A 22,162-nucleotide genomic window follows, 5' to 3' on the forward strand; every position below is an offset into this window, starting at 1 on the left:
CCATCATCCTGAAAGATTTGTCATCAGAATTGGGAACACAATCTCTGTGAGAGCAGAGATTTCTGTCTGATTTGGACACTAGTGGCTTTCACAGACGTAGGCGATCAACAAGCATTTGATTAATGAATAAATTGAAAGAATATACTTTTAGCTGGGGGCGAGACAGAAGAACACATTTAGGAGCCTCTATGTGAGCTAGATTACGAAGAATCACTTGTCTCTTCTCACATTACTGCTGCTGGCTGTGTTTCACTAGAAATAGAAGCATGTCATTCGTGAGCTCGGAGTAAGGCAGGCAAGAGGAGACAAAGGGTTAAGACCCCACGGTAAGATCATTTGTGCCAGTGGAATATGTCTGTTGGAGGAAGTCACTGCAGAACCCACAAGTTCAGAGGCTGAGCTATGGAAAACTGGAGATCTTATGGACTCCCAAAGAGACCAATGACAAATGAAGTATAAAGAGAAATGCAAGGCCAGGATTAGAGCATGTGGTAGACAAAAAACACCGACTGAGGAGCCAGGGAGATGCTCAGCATTTAAGAACATTTGTTGTTCTTACAAAGGAGTCGGGTTTGTTCCAGCAGCCACACCCTGTCTGGCCTCTGAGGTCATCACATAGGCATGTGGCGCGCGCGCGTGCGCGCGCGCGCACACACACACACACACACACACACACACATAAATATAAAAACGAAGAGAATACAAAGCTGACTCACCTGTGTAGAAAAGGCCTGCTCTGACCATAGCCTCAACAGCCCCAGGTGATTCATGGGGCCAGTCCTTAAAAGTGTCCCGCCTTAGTTCCTCATGAGCGAAGACGCTGTCATTGCTGTAGGCTTGGGAAGACAGACACAGGTGAGGGCAGCAGGCTTTGATCACAGTGTTCAAGCTAGCTGTGTGTAGGTGGGAAGCCCTGATGGCCTCTGCTTGTGTAAACATCGTGGAGGGTGCTTAGAAAAGCATGAAGGAATAAAGGATACAAGAGCGACCGTGTTAGAACTGCGGCAGCAGAGTGGCAGAGGCTGGGGTACTCCATTCACTCTGTTCATGTCTGTGTGTGATCAATGTGTTCAGATTTAACTTTAGACTGCCTCTTGATCCTAGGTGATCAGGACCCGACTAAAGCAAGAGGAGATTCCTGTTTCCAGAGTCAGTGTCAAGGTTAGAGACAGGCTCTCATAAAAAGTCACTGTGACAGCTTGCTCCTCGAGACGACCATGCTGGGGGGGTCCCCACCTCATGGGGCCTGCCTCGTCCTGGCCTCTGGACCCTGAACGTGTCTTCTGCATGCTGTTCCTCGCCATGGAAGCTTGCTTGCCTGTGTTCACACTTAGCCTAGGATTGAGATTCTGTTGTTGTTTTGCTGCTTTACATACTCCTCTGGGGGAGAGCGCATCACGTTTTGATTTAATTGAGAAAAAGATCTTTAAAGTTTAGAAGCCTTTTGTTTTGTTTTACTTGTGACTTCTATTAAGACACAGTGCATAGGGGTAGGCTCCACTGTTTTCCTTAGTGCTCACACGGCGTGTGCTCCTGTTGGAGCAGGGTGGCTTCCTTCTCTGTCTGATTGTTTCCTTACCTCTATCAGGAAGCTAGCTGAGGACTTAGGGTTCTTTGTGTTCGTGCGTGTGCAGGTACATGTGAATGTACGCATTCATACCTGTGAAAGTCAGAGGACAACTTTCCCTAGTTCTCTCTCGTTGGCAGGGGAGAGAGTCTCACTTCCCTGGCCAGGTGGTCCAACCTCAGGCATCCATGTGTCTCTGCTTTCCCAGTCCCGGGATTACAAAGCACAGTGGCCCCTGGTTTTGGCACATGGGCTCTAGAGATAAAAAGCAAATCCTTGGGTTTCCAAGGCAAGCAATCTGCACTCATTGCCCCAGCCCTGACCCTTATAGTTCTTTATATGCTCAGTATACTCAGCACATTTCTTCCCAGGAACCATGCCCTTCACTTGTTTACCAGTGACAAAAGCATGCTGGGGAACACTGTGGACTCTCCCAGGGTTGCTATGGTAACTTTCATGAGCATGCAACTTTTTGAGAAGCTCATTCCCTTGTTTGCAATGTCACCATTCTTGTAGACTCTTGCATATGTGGCCAAAGAAACAGCTCCGCTTCTAAAGACCTGGAGAACAAACCCTGACTGCTTCTCCTTTTCCCTTTGTGTTTGTCATTTCAGCAAATTACTGCAAAATGGGGGGTCTAGCTAGAGGATGGTGTGTGTGTGTGTGTGTGTGTGTGTGTGTGTGTGTGTGTGTGATTGTGTTTCCTATGTGTATGTATGTATACTGCATGTATCCAGTTGACCCGAAGAGGATGCCAGATCCCCTGGAGATGGAGTTACAGACAGTTGTAAGCCGCTACCATGTAGATACTTTGAACTGAACCTGAGTCCTCTGCAAGAACAGCAAATACCCTTAATATCTGAGACTTCCCTTCAGCTCCATGTGTATTGAGGAGAACAGTGTTTAGCTTTGTAACTTAAGCTAAAGTATCCTTCAACTTGTGCTATTTCTGTCTCAGCTTTCTTAGTGCTGTGATTACTTGGCACTAATCTTAGAATTTTTTTTCCTCTCAGTCTTGTTTTTGAGCCAGGATTTCATGTAGCCTATACTGGCCTCTAACCTGATATCATAGTCAAGCTCCTCTTTCCACTTTCTAGAGCAGGAATGACAGGATTGAGCACCACACTCAGTTGACCTTACTGAATTATAATTGTTTTCATCCCGTCTACCTGCCCATGTCCCTGAATTCTGCTGGGACTGCCCTATTTGCTAGAGATGTGCTCTACAACTGAGCTAAATCCCTGACACTAAGGTTTTATTTTTCTTTCTGTGCTGGGATGGAACCTCCAGGGCCTTACCCATGGTAGGCAAGTGAGTAATAGCTGCAGACCTGTCACCTCATTTTAATGTGATTATTCCTTAGTGACTTAACAGTGCACAGAGCCACTGAAGAATGCTTTGGGGGACTGGGGGTGGAGCTCAGTCAATACAGCACACTCTTAGCATTCAGGAAGTCCATGGTGGGTTCCATCCCTAGACACTGAGAAGCTTCCTATGAGCACTCAGCAGGAGAACCAAAAGTCAAGGTTCATTCAAGTTTGAGGCCAGCCTCGGATAGGAAACACCATAAAAATGCTTCCAAAACATTTTATCCAAGATTTTAGTTGTTTTAAGGGAAGCATCAGTTATGGCACCAGCCCTACTATAGTTAGCTATGCTCACCTATGCTAAAAACTAAGCCTCTTTGATGGCTCTGTGGTATAAATGTTTGCCGCTAAGCCTGGCAACCTTTTGATTAATTCCTGGAGCCCTCACAGTAGAAGGAGAGAGCCAACCCCTATAAGTTGTCCTCTGATGTTTGCACCATGACACATGGGACCCATGAGTGCACACACATAGTAATGAGTAAGGAAGTGAGTGTGGATTTAAAATTCCCTTACTTTTAAAGATTCATTTACTTTTATTTTTGATGTAGGTGTTTTGTCTACATGTTTGACTGCAGCACAGGTGTGCAGAGCCCATGGAGGTCAGAAGAGGGCACTGGATCCTCTACAATGGGACTTGCAGAGTTTTCCAGCTGCTCTTTGCAAGAGCAGCAAGTGAGGGTGAGCACTGAGCCAGTCATTCCATAACAGGGAAATCACTTACGAAAGTAATGTTTAAAGCAGGTGGACCAGCACTGGAGAGAGAGATGGCTCGGGGTTAAGAGCACTTGCCGCTCTTCCTGAGGACTGGGTTCAGGGCCCAGCACCCAAATCAGGTGGCTCACAACTGCCTGGAACCCCAGCACCAAGGGATCTGAGCTGCTAATCTGGCTTCCAAAATCTCCTGTACACATGTGGCACACACAGACATGGGCGGAGAGGAGTGACATAAAAAGGAAAGAAACAAGCAAAGCGTTTGGAACGTGCCTGAGGTTTTACCTGACACCATAGGTAATTCTCTTCCGACCCAGGAATTCACAAAATGTTCTCCCTGAGGGGAGGAAATTCAGGTTACTGATTCATTATAAAAAGTACATCTGCCTGTGACCTGCAACTGACAGATTTCCCCCACTAAAGTGAAGTTTCATCAGGGCAGCAGAAGTGTTGGCAAAGCAGTCCTTCAGTTTGCTTTCTATTGACTTGGGGATTTTATATATATATATATATATCCAAGTCCATTTAAATGAAAACAAACATTTATAGACAATATTGGGGAATTTGGGCGTCGTTCTTTCCAAACTACTTCCTGCTGGTAAGGGGCGCTGTCATGGGGGATTCTAAGAAGATGCAGAAATCCTGGCTGTAGTCTGTAAGGCTGCCTTGTCCAGCTGTTTTGAATGTAGGATCACCTGGTCCTCTGTTTCAGGTGGTCTGGCGTGATCAAACCACATTTGACTTGCAGTACAAAACATGTTGACCTCTGGCAAAAGGGAACTTTCTTGGGTCTCTCTTCCCACACCCAGCTCTTCAAGAGAACTGCAGTCACACACACAGAAGCATTTTGACTCTGGGGAACTGAGGCCCGGGAAGGGGAGCTCACCTCAGAAGGACCTTTCCAACTGAGCAACTCTCCCTGTGAGGAAGCTGCACCCAGACTTCAGCCCCTGACTGCAGATGCTGCTTCTGAGTCACCAGCCATCACACTCTCCCTAGGCTTCCATCTGGATGTTTCCCACTGGGTGCCACTAGGAGTCCTTACTAGTTTGAGGCCTACAAAACCAGGGCGGGAGCCAGCTCTCAGTGCCCTGCTGGCACCAGGTACTAGGACAGAAGACTGGGTCGGGCCTGCTGGCTGAGGCAGCAGAAGGAGCCAGGGCAGTGGGCTCAGAGGGAAGGAGGCAGCAGAAGCCACCCAAAGCCAGCCTGGAAAACTCCGTCTACATGGTTCCAGCTTTGCAGATGACAAGAATTTTGTGTCTCTACTCTGCAGATGAGAGGTGGAGAATGAATCCATGAAAAAATAAAAATCCTCACCCTGAGGATTCAAATATCACTAGATAATGAACATACCCTAATGGAAAAAAATGGTTGTTGTGAATTACCGTTACATGCACAAATCCCTCGTAGCTTTTAATATACTGGGCAATTTCCTCTGAGGACTTCTTACTTTGAAGAAATTCACACCTATCAATAAAAATATAATTAAAATGTATCCTAATACTGTAACAAAGGTTTTTTTTATGTTACATAAATATTTGTTAAAAATCCATCAAAATGTTGAATTTGATACTTCATAAAACAGCCAAAAATTTCTTGAAACCTCATGCTGTTAGAAAAATTTAAATTGCCATTGCTAAAAGAGAACCCCAGACTTGAAAAACCAAAAATAAAATTACATTAATGGTAAAATATATTATTATGTAAAATCAAACTATGTGCCCATTAGTTTTTTTATCAGCTTGACACAAGCTAGAGTCATCTGGGAAGAGGGAGCTACACTTGCGAAAATACCACTATCAAATTAGCCTGTAGGCAAGTGTGTGGGGCATGTTTGGTTAGTGACTGTTGTGGGAGGGCCCAGTCCACTGTGACCACCCTGGACAAGTGGTCCTGGGAGGCATAAGAGATGTAACTGGGCATGAGCCTAGGAACAAGGCAGTAAGCAGCTACCTTCAATGGTCTCTGTCTGTTCCTGCTGATGTCCCTCAGTGGTAGACTGCAATCGGGACATGCAAGCCAAATGAACCCTTTTTCTCAGGTTGATTTGGTCATGGTGCAACAGAAAGCCAACTATATCAAACCTTCATGTTATTTTAATTATTATTTCAAGACAGGGTCTCCCTGTGTTGCAGTGGTGATGTCATATTCTTGATCTCAAGCAATCCCACCACTTTGGCCTCTAGAGAATCTTCGACGGCAGGCACACACTACTGTAGCTTACCGTTCTTTTCTTGAAACAAATATGCAATATAATCAAAGATAGTGATTCACAGTAAGCAGAGTGTAGAACACATGCACACACACACACACATACACACACACACCACACACACACATTCTCTCTCTCTCTCTCTCTCTCTCTAAATCAATGTAAAAAATCCCAGGAATGGAGGGATAAGGACCTTTGAATGCTGGCTAAGATATTTAATGCTCATCTTTGTAAGAAACATAATGATACTGTGGCTCTTTTCCTTTTTTAAAATCATGATTTAAAGTTATATGCTAAAAGAATAACAAATGGAACAACGTGTTAGCTGGAATTTGCTTTGACATAACCCAATCATTACTATTCCGAGCCGATGGCAGGAAAGAGGTGAAATATGACTGGGCCAGGCATGGAGAGGTGCTTATTATAATTTCTCTACTTTGTGAGATTTCCATAGTGAAGTTTGAAAGCTAGTTATAGGAATGAATGTGTATCTGGCAGAAACAAAAACAACAGACACACAAAAACACCACCAAACACATTATTAAAAGTAATTAAAGTACAATTCCTTTACTAAGCAGAGCGAAAGAGCACTGTAATAACAGAACTCGGAATCTCAAATAAAACACAGTTTCCCCTCCTGTGTGGTGACATAGAATCTGGTCTTCTTGCGGTTTTTGTTTCTGTTTGTTTAAGTCAGGAAATGGCCTTGGACTTCTAATTCTGTCACCACCCTCCTAGCACTGGTTTTACAGTTGTGTGCCACCACTTGTAATATTTCAAACAAAACTATTTTCTTTCACGTATATACAATTTCCATCCCTGTGCAGATTAACTCATTTGTTAGTTAAGGTAAATCATAAAACCGCTACTTGACAAGACATACTGTAGTATTGGGGATACAAAACAAAACAAAACAAAAACCAACATTTAGCAGGGTGGTGGTGGCGCTTGCTTTTAATCCCAGCATTCAAGACAGGGACAGAAGAATCTCTGTGAGTTTGAGGTCAGCCTGGTCTACAGAGTGAGCTCCAGGACAGCCAGTGCTACACAGAGAAATCCTGTCTTGGGAAAAGCAAAGCAAAGCAAAACAAAACAATATTTGATAATGGTTGAGAAAGGCCAGAGAGCCTGTACTTAATGTCCTTTCAGAACCCACAACCCCCTTTGGACAACCACTTACAGCTGCAGCTGTAAGAAAATCTGACCCCTTTGCCTCTGTGGGCGCCTGCACTAACTTGCACAGACACACACACACACACACACACACACACACACACACACACCAATAATTAAGAGCAAAACTGAGAAGTTGGATCTGGGAAGACACCTCAGGAGGTAAAATACCTCAGCATCACCGTGAGGGCCTGAGTTTGAATCTGTGTTGCCCATGTAAACGCCAGGCCCAGCCCACCATGTCTCTGACCCTAACCCTGGAGGAATGGAGACAGATGGATCCCAGAAAGTCCATCTCAAAATATACAGTGGAGAATGATGAAAGAGGTGGGGACCTATGTCAACATGACTTCCACAGGCATGCACGTGTGCACATACACACACTACACACCAACAACACACACACATAAACACCCTCTGCATACACCGATACACTATACAGAAAATATGAAAATTAAAAAAGCAAAAATTGCATAAAATAGAAAAAGCCATTTAAGTTCATTTAAGTTCATATGATTTAAAGCTTTCACTGTGACCGGATCTTCGTTGCTTGAAAAATTCTGGAGTGATCCCATATTGGAGAAGAGAACTATCAGAACTCAGGTGGTGTTCCAGCATGGTCTTTTGTCTCCACTTCCAGCTTAAAAAAAAAAAAAAAAAAAAAAGCAAACAAACCAAAAGCAAAACTAAACCTGAAAATAAGAATAAAGTGTTTGTCTGCTTACTTGGGGAACCACTTGGCATGCTCCTTCCAAGGATCGTCTCCTTCTTCCCAGTTTCCCAAGCATCCACCACAGGAGAAACACTGCACGGTGTCCCTTTTGCCTACGGATGCAGTCAAGGGTTCTGAGTGGCCAGCAATGACACCAGGTGTGACCTTGGAGCTGATCATATTGTACCAGAACAAGACAGACTCCAGCATGCCTGTTTTTCCATGACCTCTCTGGCTGAACCCCTGTCCACAGTCACACTGCCCTAAATGACCCCTTGTGAGCTCTAGACCTCCGTCCCCAGCCATGGCCTTGTGTTTACACAGCCCTCACACCCTGGCTTCTCAGAGGGAGATTCTGCTCTTCAGCATTTAGGACCAAATTGATGGAGAAGCAGGCAAATGCTAGGACTTTGCTGGAGTGATGCAGTTAGAAAGCCTAAAAGTTAGCATTGCCATGTCTTATCTATGGAAAGGGAAGCACATATTAGAATTCTTTGAATGTGGGTGAGGTCACCTATGAAATGTGGGGGAAGGGCAAACTAGTCGAATTAGAATTAGCTCAATCCACGCATAGCATAAGTGGGTACTCAGCACATCACAGATGCTGCTGTAATTGTCGTTCACATCTGTCCTAACCTTGTGTGTGGCTAAGCCATTCCCAAGTACAGTGCTTTCAAAGGCAGTTTGCCCGTGGATGGGGGCTCAACAAGCAAAAACAGAATCTTTCCAAAACAATAGAAATGAAACGAATCAAGGAAATTCATGAATAGTGGTGTTCATGAAACTGGGAGAACGTGGGAGTTAGCAATCTCATGATTCATTTTCAGCACTTTATGAGTTGAACAAGTGTTTCCTGAGTGTTTTTGCTGTTGTTTTCCAGTGCTGGCACTAAGGCAATGGCAAAGTTAGCCCTTTAGCAATGAGCTACACCTCAACCTCCAGTTAACAGTCTCTAACTATTCTTTTATTTTACACTTATTTGGTAAGCTAATAATGCTACCCTAAAAGTAAGTGGAGTAAAATTATTAAAGTTGATGTTTAATGAACCATATCTCCTACAACACAATTAACACATAAGAAATGACTAACAAGAGGCAGTAGACGAAGAAGAGCAGAAGGAAAAGGAGGAAGAGAAAGAGGAATAAGAGAAAAAGGAGGAAGAGGAAGAGGAAGAGGAGGAGGAGGGAAGCTGGAGAGATGGCTAAGTGGTTAAGGGGGTTGCAGGGGACTGGAGTTTGGGTCCCCAGCACCCACTTTAGACAGTTCACAGCCACTTTAAACCACTGCCTCAGAGGGTCTGATGCGCTTTTCTGGATTCTATGCATCTCTGCACCCCCACACACAAATACATATTTAAAAATAAAATAGGCTTATAGCTAGTGCAGCAATTAATAATTGACAAATATCACTAATAAAAACATGAGACTAAACTTTCATTCAGTTTTACAGAAGGCCCTCATAAGATGGAACCCAGTTACCTGCCTGTAAACACAAAGCCAGCTGCTGAGAGGACACGTGGCGATGTCCCGTGGGCATAAAACGGCCAGTTCTCAAAGGACTCCAGTCTGGCCTCCTCTTCTCGGTACCTTGCTCTGTCACCTCTCAGCTTCTCCGGAGTCTTCACCCTTACCTCATACTTGCCAATGTTACCAACGTCTTTGCCCAAAAGGAACTCACATTCGGGACGCAATCGCCTGTGGCTTTCTATGGGGAGATTCCTGAGTCTCGTGCAGAAGAGGATTAAGCTACAGCAGAAGCACTGAACCCCAAGTTTCACCCCAGTGAGGTAAAACCCAGCGGCTGCCATCTCCTGTGGCGTCCATGATCTGAATGTGTCGTAGGTCACAAAGGTCTTTAATCGTTTGGCTTCGCTGCGCATGTGAGGGTTAAAGCCTTTCCTCATCTTCATTCGCTCTTGGTGCTCTTCTTCTTGTTGTCTCTTTAAGACCCGAAGGGCATCCACGCCAAGAAGAGCAGAGAACTCAGAGGCCAAATCATCATCAAATTCGGAAATCCTCTCCTCAGAGGTTCCTCCCTCGGCGGCCATTTTCTATCGCAAAAAGGAAAGCAAGTGATTGGTGTCTGTAATGTGTTTAATTATAGAGAGTTGTGTCTCAGGGCCAGAGAGATGACTCAGCAGGTAAAGGGACTTTCCACAATGCCTATGACGTCAGTTTGCTCCCCAGGATCCACATGGTAGGCAGGAGACTAGCAACTTGTAAGTTGACCATTGACCTCAACTTGTGAAAGACAGAAAGAAGTTGCTTGAGAAACTATGAAATACCACTATTCATCTACTTAATCAACAGATATTTGCTAAGCACCTACCTGTGTGTTAAGCAATGGGCTAGGCATTAAGGACTGATGATGTACCAGAGAGGGACCTTACTCCACTCATGAAGACTTGCAAACATCCTTTAGCTTGATTACGTTCTTTTCTTTCTTTCTTTCTTTCTTTCTTTCTTTCTTTCTTTCTTTCTTTCTTTCATTCTTTTTTTTCCTGAGACAGAACCTTGCATGCAGCCCCTTCTAGCCTAGAACTTAAGGTTGAAGCAGGCAACCATGGTAGAGAACTTAGTCTGGACCCTGTTTGGTTGTGTAATAATGTCCTTGACATCCTAAGTTCTTCATCCGTGCACACCCTTCACACAGACCTCCTTCAGAACCCGGTTTTCACTGGGCCACTTGTGGCCTCTGAACAAACCCACAGGTTTCCTACCCTTAGTAACAACCATGTTTAGACTGTCCTGTCTAGTCAGATAGCCCCAATGTACTGGCATAAGACCATTGGAAAGGCTGAATTAGCCTGAACTGGTTTTGGATGCAGGAAGGCTAAACTGTGTCTTTAAATGTTTGAGGAGAATCCCTGTTCCCCACTTTGGGTGTGTGTATGATTAAATCACATGCGTTCTAGGAAGTGACATCCACAGTGACCAAGGACTTGCATAATCCAAGCTTGTCAGTCACAAGAGTGCCCTTGCTGGTGACCAACATTTCCTTCTCCCGAACCCCATAAAAGAAATCTCCAAATAATAATTAGAGCTTTGAATAATCTTGCTCATGTGGTTCACCTACTGTAAACCCTGAAGGGAGTCGGTGCCATTGTTTCATTCCAGATAAGGTTACCTTGATCGTGTGCCAGTCTATGTAGGCCTTTATTTCCACATGGAACAATCCAACCTAAGGCCTCTGCCTCTTGGATGCTAGGATGTTTAGAGGAAGGTGTCACCATGCCCACCTCCAAGTGTGAATTGGAGAGGCAATATAGAACATGGGCATATGTTTACCATGTGTGTTAAAGGAAAAAAAATATAAAATTCTATAGCCTGATAGTGACAATTGGATAATATTCAGTTAAAAAAATATTCTTAATGATTTTTTTTTAAGTATGTGTATGTTCCAGAAAAGGAGTTGAGTCCCCAGGAACTTCAGTTACAGGCTGTTGTGAGTGGCCTGGCCTGGGGGCCATGAGCCAAAGCCGGTAGCTTTGCTAGGGCAGCTCCCACTCAACTGCAAAACCCTCTCTCTAGTCCCTTGAAGCCGTTGTTTTTACTGTGTTCATTTCCCAGGGTCAGTGCTCTGCTTGTGAACTCCAGGGGCCCCTGTTTCAAGCACGTATCTGAGTCCACAGGGCAGCTGGGGGCCTTCACAGGTTCCTGTACCTCTTTACGATGGCGTGCATAGAGCTCCTCCTGTGCACTTACAGGGTGGAGATGTCCTATCAAAGGGAAAACACCGATGAGCTCAGAATGGTGCCAGACCTGGACTATGACCTGGTGCCAAGAGCGGGAGGAAGTGGCTCTGCTTGACATTTTATATGATGTTTGCACCATGCCCACCTCCCCCTATGTTCTTACAAAGCTAGCTCTTCTTGAGCATGCTCCCTGGGTGGAATGAGGCCCAGGTGGGGAAGGGCTTCCAGTCTTCTACCTTTCATGTTAGTCTCTGGAAGCTCCATCTTCTCCAGGTCCCTAGTCTTCCGACTCAGGAGCATAATTAATTATTGTAACAGCTGCTGTAGGATATATGAACCACTTTTCTCTTGGCCCTCATTGCCATGTCTGATTTTCTACTGTTCTGATGAGGACAGGAGATACAAACTGATCAGGCTGTGTTAGGGCAGGTAACTGAAAGACAAGTAGCTTCCTTGACTGGAAGCCGGAAGCAGCCAGACTGACTTGTGACCAACTCCTAAATGACTTCAGGGTCTTAACACTTGAGAAGTTAATGGTAGGTAGCTAAAGAGAGCCCAACAGTCTTTGAGGCATGAGGATGGCCCACTCCCTTATGGCTGGCTTTGGACATTACTTCCTATCACAAAGCTACTCCTCAAGACTATACTTTCAGGGATCATGTCTATAGTTTGTTACAAAGCTACTTCCTCTTGGCTAAAAAGAAAAAAAATGAAATCCGAGGTCTATTTCTGGCCCTGGGTAGAGATGTGACATCCTCATCTGTTCCAAAGATTGCAACATCGCTTATCACTATCCTTTATGAGTTACTAATTATTACTTCTAGGTCTATGCATCACCTGGCCTGGAGACTACACTGACTCTCCTGAAGACAAGCTAAGCAATGGAAGGAATACTTCAGCCCTCAGGGAGAAGATGTACTTCTCAGAAGCCCCTACTCCCTCTGCAGTTGCTTCCGGGGAGTCCCACAAAGCCTGCCCACTGTTTTGAAATCTGACCTAAAGGTGCAACTTTTCCTCTGCTTTCTACTTTTTCACACAAGCATGCTGTTCTTGACAGTCTGGACCTCCTTACCGTTCTCTGCAGACTCTTCTCCTATGACCCTGATGCCCCACCCTTCATGAAGATGCTTGCAGATCTTCATTGCTAAGCCTGCCTGTTCCATTCTCCACGAGCATGGTCTTTTCTCCTCAATCTCTTTCCTCCTGGCAGCTGCCAGGATTTACAGCTTGCCTGCCCTGTTGGTTGTGACTCAGACTCTAATAAAAATGGTTCTGAGTCCTTTAAAATATCTTGTTATAAGGCTAAGAGCCCTGGTAAGAAATTCGTATTTCCCTGGCAACATTTCATGTATGAGTGCATGTGTGCGTGTGAGTGTGAACATGTGTGGCGTTTGTGAAGTGTGAGTGCATATGTGTACGTGGTGTAAGGGCAGGTGCACACGTACCACAGAGCTCATGGGGAGGTCAGAGGACCTTTAGAGTGGGCTCTCTTCCTTCCAGCATCCCTCCATGGTGGGATATGAGTCAAGTCCTCATGCTCAGAAGGCAGCACTTCTACCCGCTGGGCCACCTCGCCCCCACCTCTTCTGTTTTGGAAGTTTGCTCATACTTCTTAATGGCTTAATTACTGCCCTAATGGAGAAGACTCAAGTCATTGCCATTATTTTCTTCATAAATAAAGATGAGTCCAATGTTCTATATTTTTTAAATAAATCGTTCCCACATTTTTCTTATCGTCTCAGAATAAATTCTTGAAATAAGAATTGCTGAGTTAGCCACATGCTAAGAGAGGGATCTTGTGAGATCTCTAGTAGGACACATCCACGAAGAAGGGAAAGGGGAAAATAAGGGGTGGGGGTGGGGACTTTAACTGGCAAGAGAGAGGAGAATGCAGAGGGAATCGGAGGGAAGAATCAAGATCAAACAGATTGGGGCTGGAGAGATGTCTCAGTGGTTAAGAGCTGCCTGCTCTTCCAGAGGTCCTGAGTTCAATTCCCAGCAACCACATGGTGGTCACAACCATCTGTAATGAGACCTTGTGCCCTCTTCTGTCCTGCAGGGATACAGGCAGACAGACAGAACACTGTGTACATAATAAATAAATAAATCTTAAAAAAAAAAAAAAAAGATCAAACATCTGGAAGCCTTCTCCCGAGGATCAGCTCTCATAGTCTGAAAGTACTGTGCAAGTTACCAAGGGAGGAAAAGCGATCAGCACCCAACAGAAAAGCCTATGGCCCTCTGCAATGACAGACTCAGTGAGGTATATTTACTCACACGACAGGGAAGCTGCACCCGTGAAATCTCAACAGTATGGTCACCTACACAAGCCATGCAGAATGACACTAGTTTGACATGCCCCTGTGTATGGGGGAAATGTCACAAGACCTCACCTCTTTGAAAAGCAGTAAGGTGATGAAGAGTTTCTGAGAGAGGGAGATTTACCAGTCTTCATCAGGGAAGAGTCCCTGATATGTTGTCCAATCCCAAGTAGACAGTCCTAGCACATGTGAGCAACACTAAATGAATTCACTTAGGTGTGCGTGTGCGTGTTTATATGTGTATGTGTAATAACTAAGGAAGGGGTCATGAATTTGAGAGGGAGGGTAGAAATGATATAAATACTCAGATATGAAGCAGTCAAAAAGTTTTAAATAAGATAAAATTAGGAATACCTTTGTATAAGCTTATGACTAATCCACACACTTCAGTACTCTCGGAAAGAATATCAAATCCACCTTTGGGTAGAGTTAGACATGGCCCCTTCACAAAATGCTCTATTGACCCCATTCTATTTGGAATTAGCCTTCCTACCTACATTTTGGCAAAAACTGCAGCACACTGGAGGGCTTCATTTGTTTTCATTTTGTTTGGGGACAGAGTTTTGCTCTATGGCCCCTGTTAGCCTCAGCCTACAGAGCGGTTGGATTACAAGCATGTACCACCATTCCTGGCCACGTTGAATCTCTTAAGATCAGACATACTCTCTCATTGGACAATATCTAGGAGGAGTTTCCATAGTGTAGTAGATACCACATTTAACTATTCTTAATAAGATAAAAAGAACTCTTTGTCACTAGCATGTAAAATGTTCCTCTGGAGTTCTGTCAATCCCCAGGCTACTCACCTCTGTGAGTAGTTATTTTTATAGTTGTCTCCTGATTCCCCCCAACCCCTTCCAGTCTCCTTAGTGATTATGACACAGAGGCCATGTTCTCATCTATAGACACAATTGCCCAACTCTGGCCCCTTGCTCCTTCCCTTTCCAGAAGGCACTGGCCATGACTTGGCAGCCTAAGGCTTTGCTTAGTTGCTTTCATTTTCAGGAGGACAACCTGTACTTTCTTTTTCTGTTGCTGGGATAAAACGCCCTGACAAAAGCAGCTCACAGAAAATAAGGTTTTTATTCTGGCTTACAGTTTGAAGATCTTTATTCCACCGAGGCTCTGTAGACTTGGTGTCAGGGGCAGGCAGCCGGCGCCGGTCACAGAGCATCAGCTGCAAGGAAGCAGAGAAAATGAACAGGAAGCCACACCGTGCTCTTAAGCCTCAAAGCCTGTTCCAGTGACCCACTTCCTCCACCAGGCTCTGCCTCTTAAAGGCTCCAAACTCTTATCACATAGCACCCCGGCTGTAAAGCAAATGCTCATACACATGAGCTGCTTGCAGGAGGCTTCACATTCAGAGCACAGCATAAGCCAAGATACAGTGTCCTCACTAACATCTGTATGTGAGCGCTCCCACACACTCGATCCATGTCACCTTCTTTCCTTCCTGAAAGATGCTTATAAATCTTGTTTACTCTGTGTGTGTGTGTGTGATTTTATTCTTTAAATGAGATTGAACCCAGGATCTTGAGTATGCTAGATAAATTTCTCCACTGAGAAACATGTATTCTTTTCATTTAGAGATGTTTGCTCAGGCTGGCTTTGAAATTGCCTTGCACCCCCAGAAGACCTAGAAACTGCAATCCTTCTGGTTCAGCTTTCTGAGTGGCTGACGTTATAGTGTGTACCATCACTCTTGGCTTCTGCTTATATATATCTGCTGTTTTTGAGACAGTGTTTCACACTGTAGACCTGACTTAGTAAGAATTCATTAAATGGGGTAGAACTGATGGAATGAATTCACACACAGATACACACAAAGGGATGTATTAAATAGACTAATGGGTTGTGGTCTGTGTAATCCAATGAAAATGTGTAATCTGATGGAAAGGCAAAGGTAATTGTTCAGTTCACAAGATTGTGTGTCTCAATAGATTCAATCGGGTGCTGAAATTCCAGAGAATTTCTAGAGATGTGCTAGTCTCTAGTCTACATTGATTCTTAAAGAAGTAGGTGCTAAACCAGCGAAGGGATGGATGCCTCAGGAATAGGGCAGATGAAATTGCCGATGAGTGTGAGGGCAAACAGACAAAAATAAAGGGTCCGGGTCCGTCTTCCATGTCCTTCATGTGTGCTGCCACCAAAAGGTGGGGCCCAGATTTAGGCCGAGTCTTCAGGCCTCAAATGAGCTGGATTTAAGGTGGATCTTCCCACCTCCATGATTCAATTAATTAAATCTCTCTTAGGCACCTACAGCTGTTTGGGTTTTAATTTATTCCAGATGTAGTCAAGTTGATAACCAAAACTAAGTCATCAGAGGACTTGAACTTGATATGGACCTCAGGCTTCTCTTGAATCCCTGATTTTCCTGTCAGGGCTGGTATGATTGTATTTTATTGTATCCTTGCATAAAGTATTCAAAGAGTAAAATAAATCTTCAAATATATGATAATCTCATAAACATATGGTTCAACTTGTGTTTCAAACTAAGAGAATAGAAATATAATTTTGTTTTAAGTATTGTAGGCACTTGAAACATTCAGGTTTTTTGATCATTCAATTTTCAATTATTGTAGAAAATAAATAATATTCAATGATTTCAAAAAAAAAAGTTGCCTTGGTAAATGGTTTCTCTTCACAGCAATAGAACACCAACTAAGAAACTTCCTAAAATGTATACATATATAAAAGGAATTTAAATGCTATCACCATATAATGAGGGAAACAATGCCCAGTTAGATAAACCAGGGCCAGAACTGGATTGCATCTGTTGGTTCCTTGGCCAGAGGGGTCCCATAGCCAGCCACACAACACCACAAGCTATTGTGGAAACCATTAGTTACTCACCACAACCTGATGGAAGGCTCTATTGCTGAAGACAACACTTAACTATGTCATTGGACATGGAGAAGTCTACCAGGTACCTAACCTAGAAGCTTCACTCTAGTGATTAGTACTCATGGTGCTGGATAGTACTCTGCATGAGACTGGAGGAGAAAAGTGACTGTAAATATCACACAGCTACAACAGTGGCCTTTCCAAATGACCTGCTGGTACAATGGTGGCAGAAATGTTAAGGAGGTAACCACTCCTTGAGATGGAATCCATCCCTGACGCAGCTAAGGTGACCAGGTGCCAGAGAGGAAGCTGAGAGCTCTACATCTGGATCAGCAGGCAGCAGGAAGAGACAGACACTGCTGGGCCTGGCTTGAGTTTCTGAAACCTCAAAGCCCACCGCCCCCTGTGACACACTTCCTCCAACAAGGCCATGCCTCCAATGCTGCCACTCCCCGTGTGTTAATGGGGGCCATTTCCATTCAAACCGTCACAGAGGGATTTTCTGAACTGCTTCTTTTCACTTCTATAACCACGCTTGCTTGAAGAATCCCTAAAGTTTTGCCGTATAAAGGTACCTGAGAAATTGGCTCAGCCTGATCTGTTGAACCCTGCCTGGGGGAGGGGGGGGAGGAGACAATCATAGACAATGAAGCTTCCTTTGATGTGCCCATAATTTGTGGCAGGTGGGATCCTCATGTCTGTGGGATCCACAATACCTCCTAACACAGGAGTCACCAAAAGCTGGCTCCTACCTTCGTTTATTAAAGTAGATACTTGCAGTTTTCACTGAGTGGTGTTTTAGTTATCATCTGTAAGGTGTATTATGTAGAGTTATCGTCACTTTTTAGAGACCCCCAAATTTTGGTATGCTTTCATTGTAGAAATGTTTAATTTTATAATTTCTAGGGTGCTAGCTTTAATTTCTGATTTTATTATGTTGTAAAGAACACTCCTTATATTGGTTTTTGTTTTTTGAGACAGGGTCTACGTAGTCTTGGCTTGCCAGGAACTCAAGCAGTCTGCCCTCAAACTCGGAGATCCACCTGCCTCTGCCTTCTGAGTTCTGGGATGAACGGCATGTGCCACCTCACTCAGGTTAAAACAGGGTGCTGGAGAGATGGCACTGGGTGCTGAGAACTGAGTGAACCCCCCCTCTTTAGGTATAAGCCAGAACCTGTAGCATCTTATCTAGCTCTCCAGTCCATTATTTTAATAATTGACTTCTAGTATGTTTTATTCATTTAGTGGCAACCAGAACAAAGAAAAAACTCAAACAGTGTAAATGCTTTAATGTGCAGCATTTGGAATTCACTCATACTCTTCTGGGATCCATAGGGCAGTCCAACTTCTCTGGCTCTGCTGTTCACAAAGTACATAGCTTGTCTGACAGGCTCAGGCTGACTCGACTCTACAACTACCACTGTCCCTGGCAGGGGTCACATGGCCCTGGCATCTCTAGAATGTGGTCTCCAGTGTACCATAGTATTACCTTTCCCAGTGGCCTCTCCTACCACACAATGCCAAGGTTCACATTCTGTCCACAGTTCTTTCAATCCTGCGGTCTACATTGAACCTGAAGATGTACTTTTGTCAGTGACCTTCGAGGGATGACAGGCCCCCTATAAGGTGCCAGGTCTCAACTGTCCTCCATGGCCACTCCATGCCTTCCAAACCAGCACTGTATGGAAAAGCATTGCATATTCTTTGCCAAGTTCTGCTGTTAACTTAGTGTGCAGCCTTGGTGTCCTGGTCACAGTTTCTGCGTGCTGACATGGTGGAAATATCTTTAGGAGATTTCGCATCGATGATGCTGATCTCTTACCAATAACAACTGATTTCTTTCAGCCCCCTCTGACCAGTATTGTCCCAGTAAGGCATAGAGGTTCAGCCATGCTGGTCTTTTGTTAAACACAGTTGGACAGAAAACACAGATTCTTCATTCAACACATCACATTAAGGTCTTTGCTTCCCTTTGAAACTTCACAAGCCAGGCTCCAAGGTCTGTAGTTCTCCCAGCATTCTTCTTGTTGGAGTTCCACAGAGTTATCAAAGTGGCTTTTCCAGATCAAAGCTCCCAAATCCCCCACAATCCTCCTACAGCATAGTCCAAAGGTATCAAAAGCCACAAGGTCAGGTCCATCACAGCAAGACCCCACTCAAGTACCAATTTCTGTTCTCTTTTACTTTTTATTTGTTGTTGCTGCTGCTGCTGTGATAAACACCATACCCGGAGGAATTTAAGGAAGTAAAAGGTTACATTCCATGTGACAATCCTTCACCAAGGGAAGTCAGAAAGGAACTCAAGGTGGGAAGCAAGAAGCAGGAACTGAAGCACAGACCACAGAGGAAAGCCATTTATTAGCTAGATCCTCTTCTGGCTCACACTTAGCTGGCTTTTTAAAGCAGCATAGGTCCACCCTCCTAAGGATGGTGTCACCCACAGTAGTATGAATAGGTGCTCACACATTGTCTTAGTTAGGGTTTCTATTGCTATGAAGAGACACCTTGACCATGCAACTCCTATAAAGGAAAACATTTAATTGGGACTGGCTTACAGTTCATAGATTCAGTCCACTCTCATCACGATGTGACATGGTGGCATGGAGAAGGAGCTGAGTGTTCTACATCTTCATCCAAGGGCAACAGGAAATGAACTAGCACACTGGGTGTGGCTTGAGCATATGTGATACCTCAAAGCCCACTCCACAGTGACACACTTCCTTCAGCAAGGCCATACCTCTTGCAACAAAACCACACGTCCTAATGGGACCATTCCCTATGGGCTTACAGGGCCCAGTGACATTCAAAGTACCACACACATCAGTGACAAACCAAGACAATTCCTCACAGACATGGACACATACCGGTCTCTCAACTGAGACTGTTAGATGACCCCAGGGTGTATCAAGCTGACAGGTGAAAGCATTAAGGACACTCAGAGAGTTCTAAAGAAAACAGGGTGCTCTGAGAAGATGACACAGGGGCAGAATTCTTGCTGCACAGGCACAAAGACCTGAGTCCAGATCCCCAGCACCCACATGAAAAGTTGGGTGTGGTCACATGCATGTGTCACAACAGAGCCCGGGGGTGAAATGGGCAGAGACAGAGTGATCTCTGTGGGTTGCTGGCCACCAACAGAAGAGAGACAGAGACAGAGGGAGAGAGAGAAAGAGAGAGAGACTCCAGATTCAGTGAAACATTCTATCTCACAGAAATAAGGCAGGGCTCATAGAGACCACCTGAGGCCCATTTCTGACAGATGGGTATGTGTGCCCATAATCATGTACACACACATACACACCACAGACACACACACACACACACACACACACACACACACACACACACACACATTAGAAGTTTGGATTATTTTGGTGAGTTATAAAAAAAGAGAGATTTATTTTGGCCCACAGATCTGTCTTTCAAAGGAGGATGGATTACAGAGAAACCTGACATATAATCCCCATTCACTAATGTCTGCTACAATGAAAGGGTCTCAAGGTCATCATGTGGCCTTGAGATGGGAAGGAGAGCATTGGGCAGAAACAATACAATATGTGGAGATCTAAACATGTCGGGGCCCCTAAAGGAATCTGAGGTTTCCCGTTAAAGCCTTGAGAGCAGTTTCATTTAGAGAAAGAGAGAGAATGTGTAAGAGCAATGACTACCATGAGAGGGATGTAGCTGTATGAAGGAGAATGGCCCCCGAAGGCTCATATTTGGAAAACTTGGTCCCTAGCTGATGGAAATGTTTGAGAAGCCCTAAGTTCCAGACCAAACCCATGAGTGGTCTTCCTGAGGAGTCTCAGGCCACATTCCAGAATAAAGGAAAGATCTTTCAGGGGTATTCCCAAGTTCCATATCATGAGACTCAGTTCAGTACAAGGTATGACAAGGAGCATGGAGGAGTAGGAGTCCTAAGTAGAGAGCTGCCAATCACAGCACACATTTCTTCCTTACTCTGTCCCATAGAGAGCTATGGGGCGGGCGGGGGGGGGGTTAATAGCCTGATTCAAGCTATTGGATCAGGTCTAAAGGGATGGGCTTGTGTTTTGACATTTTGGAACTCAGGTAGAAGGACTACATTCATGTTGACAAAATACTGAAGATGATCCATGAATAATATTGGAAAGACAGGGACATGGAGAGAGAGAGAGAGAGAGAGAGAGAGAGAGAGAGAGAGAGAGAGAGAGAGAGAGTTTGTTATGTTTGGTCTCTTTTAGCAAGCCACTGGTATTCAATAGGGGCTTTACCTTAATGGCCTTTTCCTAATCACCTTCCAAAAGTCCCGCCTCTAAACACAATAGATTAAATTTCCACTCCTAGAATCTCACAGGCATTACATGTCAACTCATGAACCTGTGGGGAACACAGCAAGGGAGAAACTCCTAGGAAAAAGAGAGGACAGCTACAAAGATCATTGGACAAGAACCTATACAGAATATTCCGGGAACAGCAAGGAGCCAGCATAGTCAGAGTAAGAGGAGAAATTAAGGAGACAGCATACGGGGAGGCCAAGGTTCAGGCCTTATGTAGGCCACTGTTGAGTGTTTATGCTGAGAATCAAGTGAGAAATAGTGAGGCAGACAGAGCACATGATCTGACTTCCGGGGAAGCCTTTGACAGCATGGTGAAAATATGCATTGGTTTCAAGATTGTTTGAGCACTATGTGCACGCTGGGAACTGAACTCTGGACCTCTGGAAAAGCAACCAGTGCTCTTAACCACTGAGCGATCTCTCCAGCCGCCTGCTACTTGTTTCAAGAAAGAAAGTAGGTGAGCCAGATAGGATATGCTGCGTGGTTTTTTGTTTGTTTGTTTGTTTTGTTTTGTCTTGTTTTTGAGACAGGGTTTCACTATGTAGCCTCTAATGCACAAAGAGACACCTGCTTCTGCCTCCCAAGTGCTAGAATTAAAGGTGTGAGACACCACTGCACAGCTAGATGAGACATATTTTGCAAGTGGAATTGCCAGGATTTTTCATTAGCTTATATGTGGGCTAAGAAAGAGAAACCTAAGAATAACTCCAAGGGTTTCCCTAAGCAATTGGAGGGGTCAAGTGGGAGTCAAGACATGAAAGTGTACAGTAAGAGTACCTCAGGGAAGGAGATGTGAAGGTTATAGACACAGAGTCCAGGGCTGGAGCTGGAGATGGAGGAGGTAGGGTAGGCATGGGACTTAAAGCCATTCAGCTGGATAGGGTGTTCCAGGAAGTGCACTATCACAGTCGGGACAACTCAGATCACACACACACACACACACACACACACACACACACACACACACACACACAGGATAGAAGGCAAACAGCAGAGGGTTGAGCTGGAGCGCTCTGAGGAGACCAGGAGGGATGCCCTAAGGGCACATGAAGCAGGTATTTCCTAGAGGCCGGTGATGAGTCCCATCTGAGTTACCAATAGTGACATTGAATAGTTAGAAAGCACCAATTATTAATCACTGCCCTGTTGATCTCGTTAGTGAAAGCACTGCTTGTACAGCTTATTGTCAAACATAACTTCACCTTGCTACCTGGGACAGATTGACCTGCCGATTCTGTC

General features: G+C 44.6%; 2 protein-coding genes across 2 annotated transcripts; both read right to left on the reverse strand.

Annotated features, from left to right (window-relative positions):
- Positions 1-229: 229 nt before the first annotated feature.
- On the reverse strand, positions 230-7,940 carry LOC127221017 (baculoviral IAP repeat-containing protein 1b-like). Its single transcript, XM_051182921.1, has 5 exons — positions 7,759-7,940; positions 5,034-5,115; positions 3,931-3,982; positions 717-836; positions 230-252 (listed from the first exon to the last, which is right to left on the reverse strand). The coding sequence occupies exons 1-5, from the start codon at positions 7,923-7,925 to the stop codon at positions 230-232; spliced, it is 444 nt and encodes a 147-aa protein (XP_051038878.1). The 5' UTR covers positions 7,926-7,940.
- Positions 7,941-9,202: 1,262 nt separating this feature from the next.
- On the reverse strand, positions 9,203-14,929 carry LOC127220959 (baculoviral IAP repeat-containing protein 1b-like). The gene is made up of 2 exons (XM_051182840.1): positions 14,857-14,929; positions 9,203-9,795 (listed from the first exon to the last, which is right to left on the reverse strand). Exon 2 carries the CDS (start codon positions 9,790-9,792, stop codon positions 9,220-9,222), a length of 573 nt encoding a protein of 190 aa, XP_051038797.1. The 5' UTR covers positions 9,793-9,795; positions 14,857-14,929; the 3' UTR covers positions 9,203-9,219.
- Positions 14,930-22,162: the final 7,233 nt, after the last annotated feature.

The sequence above is a fragment of the Phodopus roborovskii genome, unplaced genomic scaffold (assembly GCF_943737965.1).
Source record: "Phodopus roborovskii unplaced genomic scaffold, PHOROB, whole genome shotgun sequence".
Classification (NCBI taxonomy): domain Eukaryota; kingdom Metazoa; phylum Chordata; class Mammalia; order Rodentia; family Cricetidae; genus Phodopus; species Phodopus roborovskii.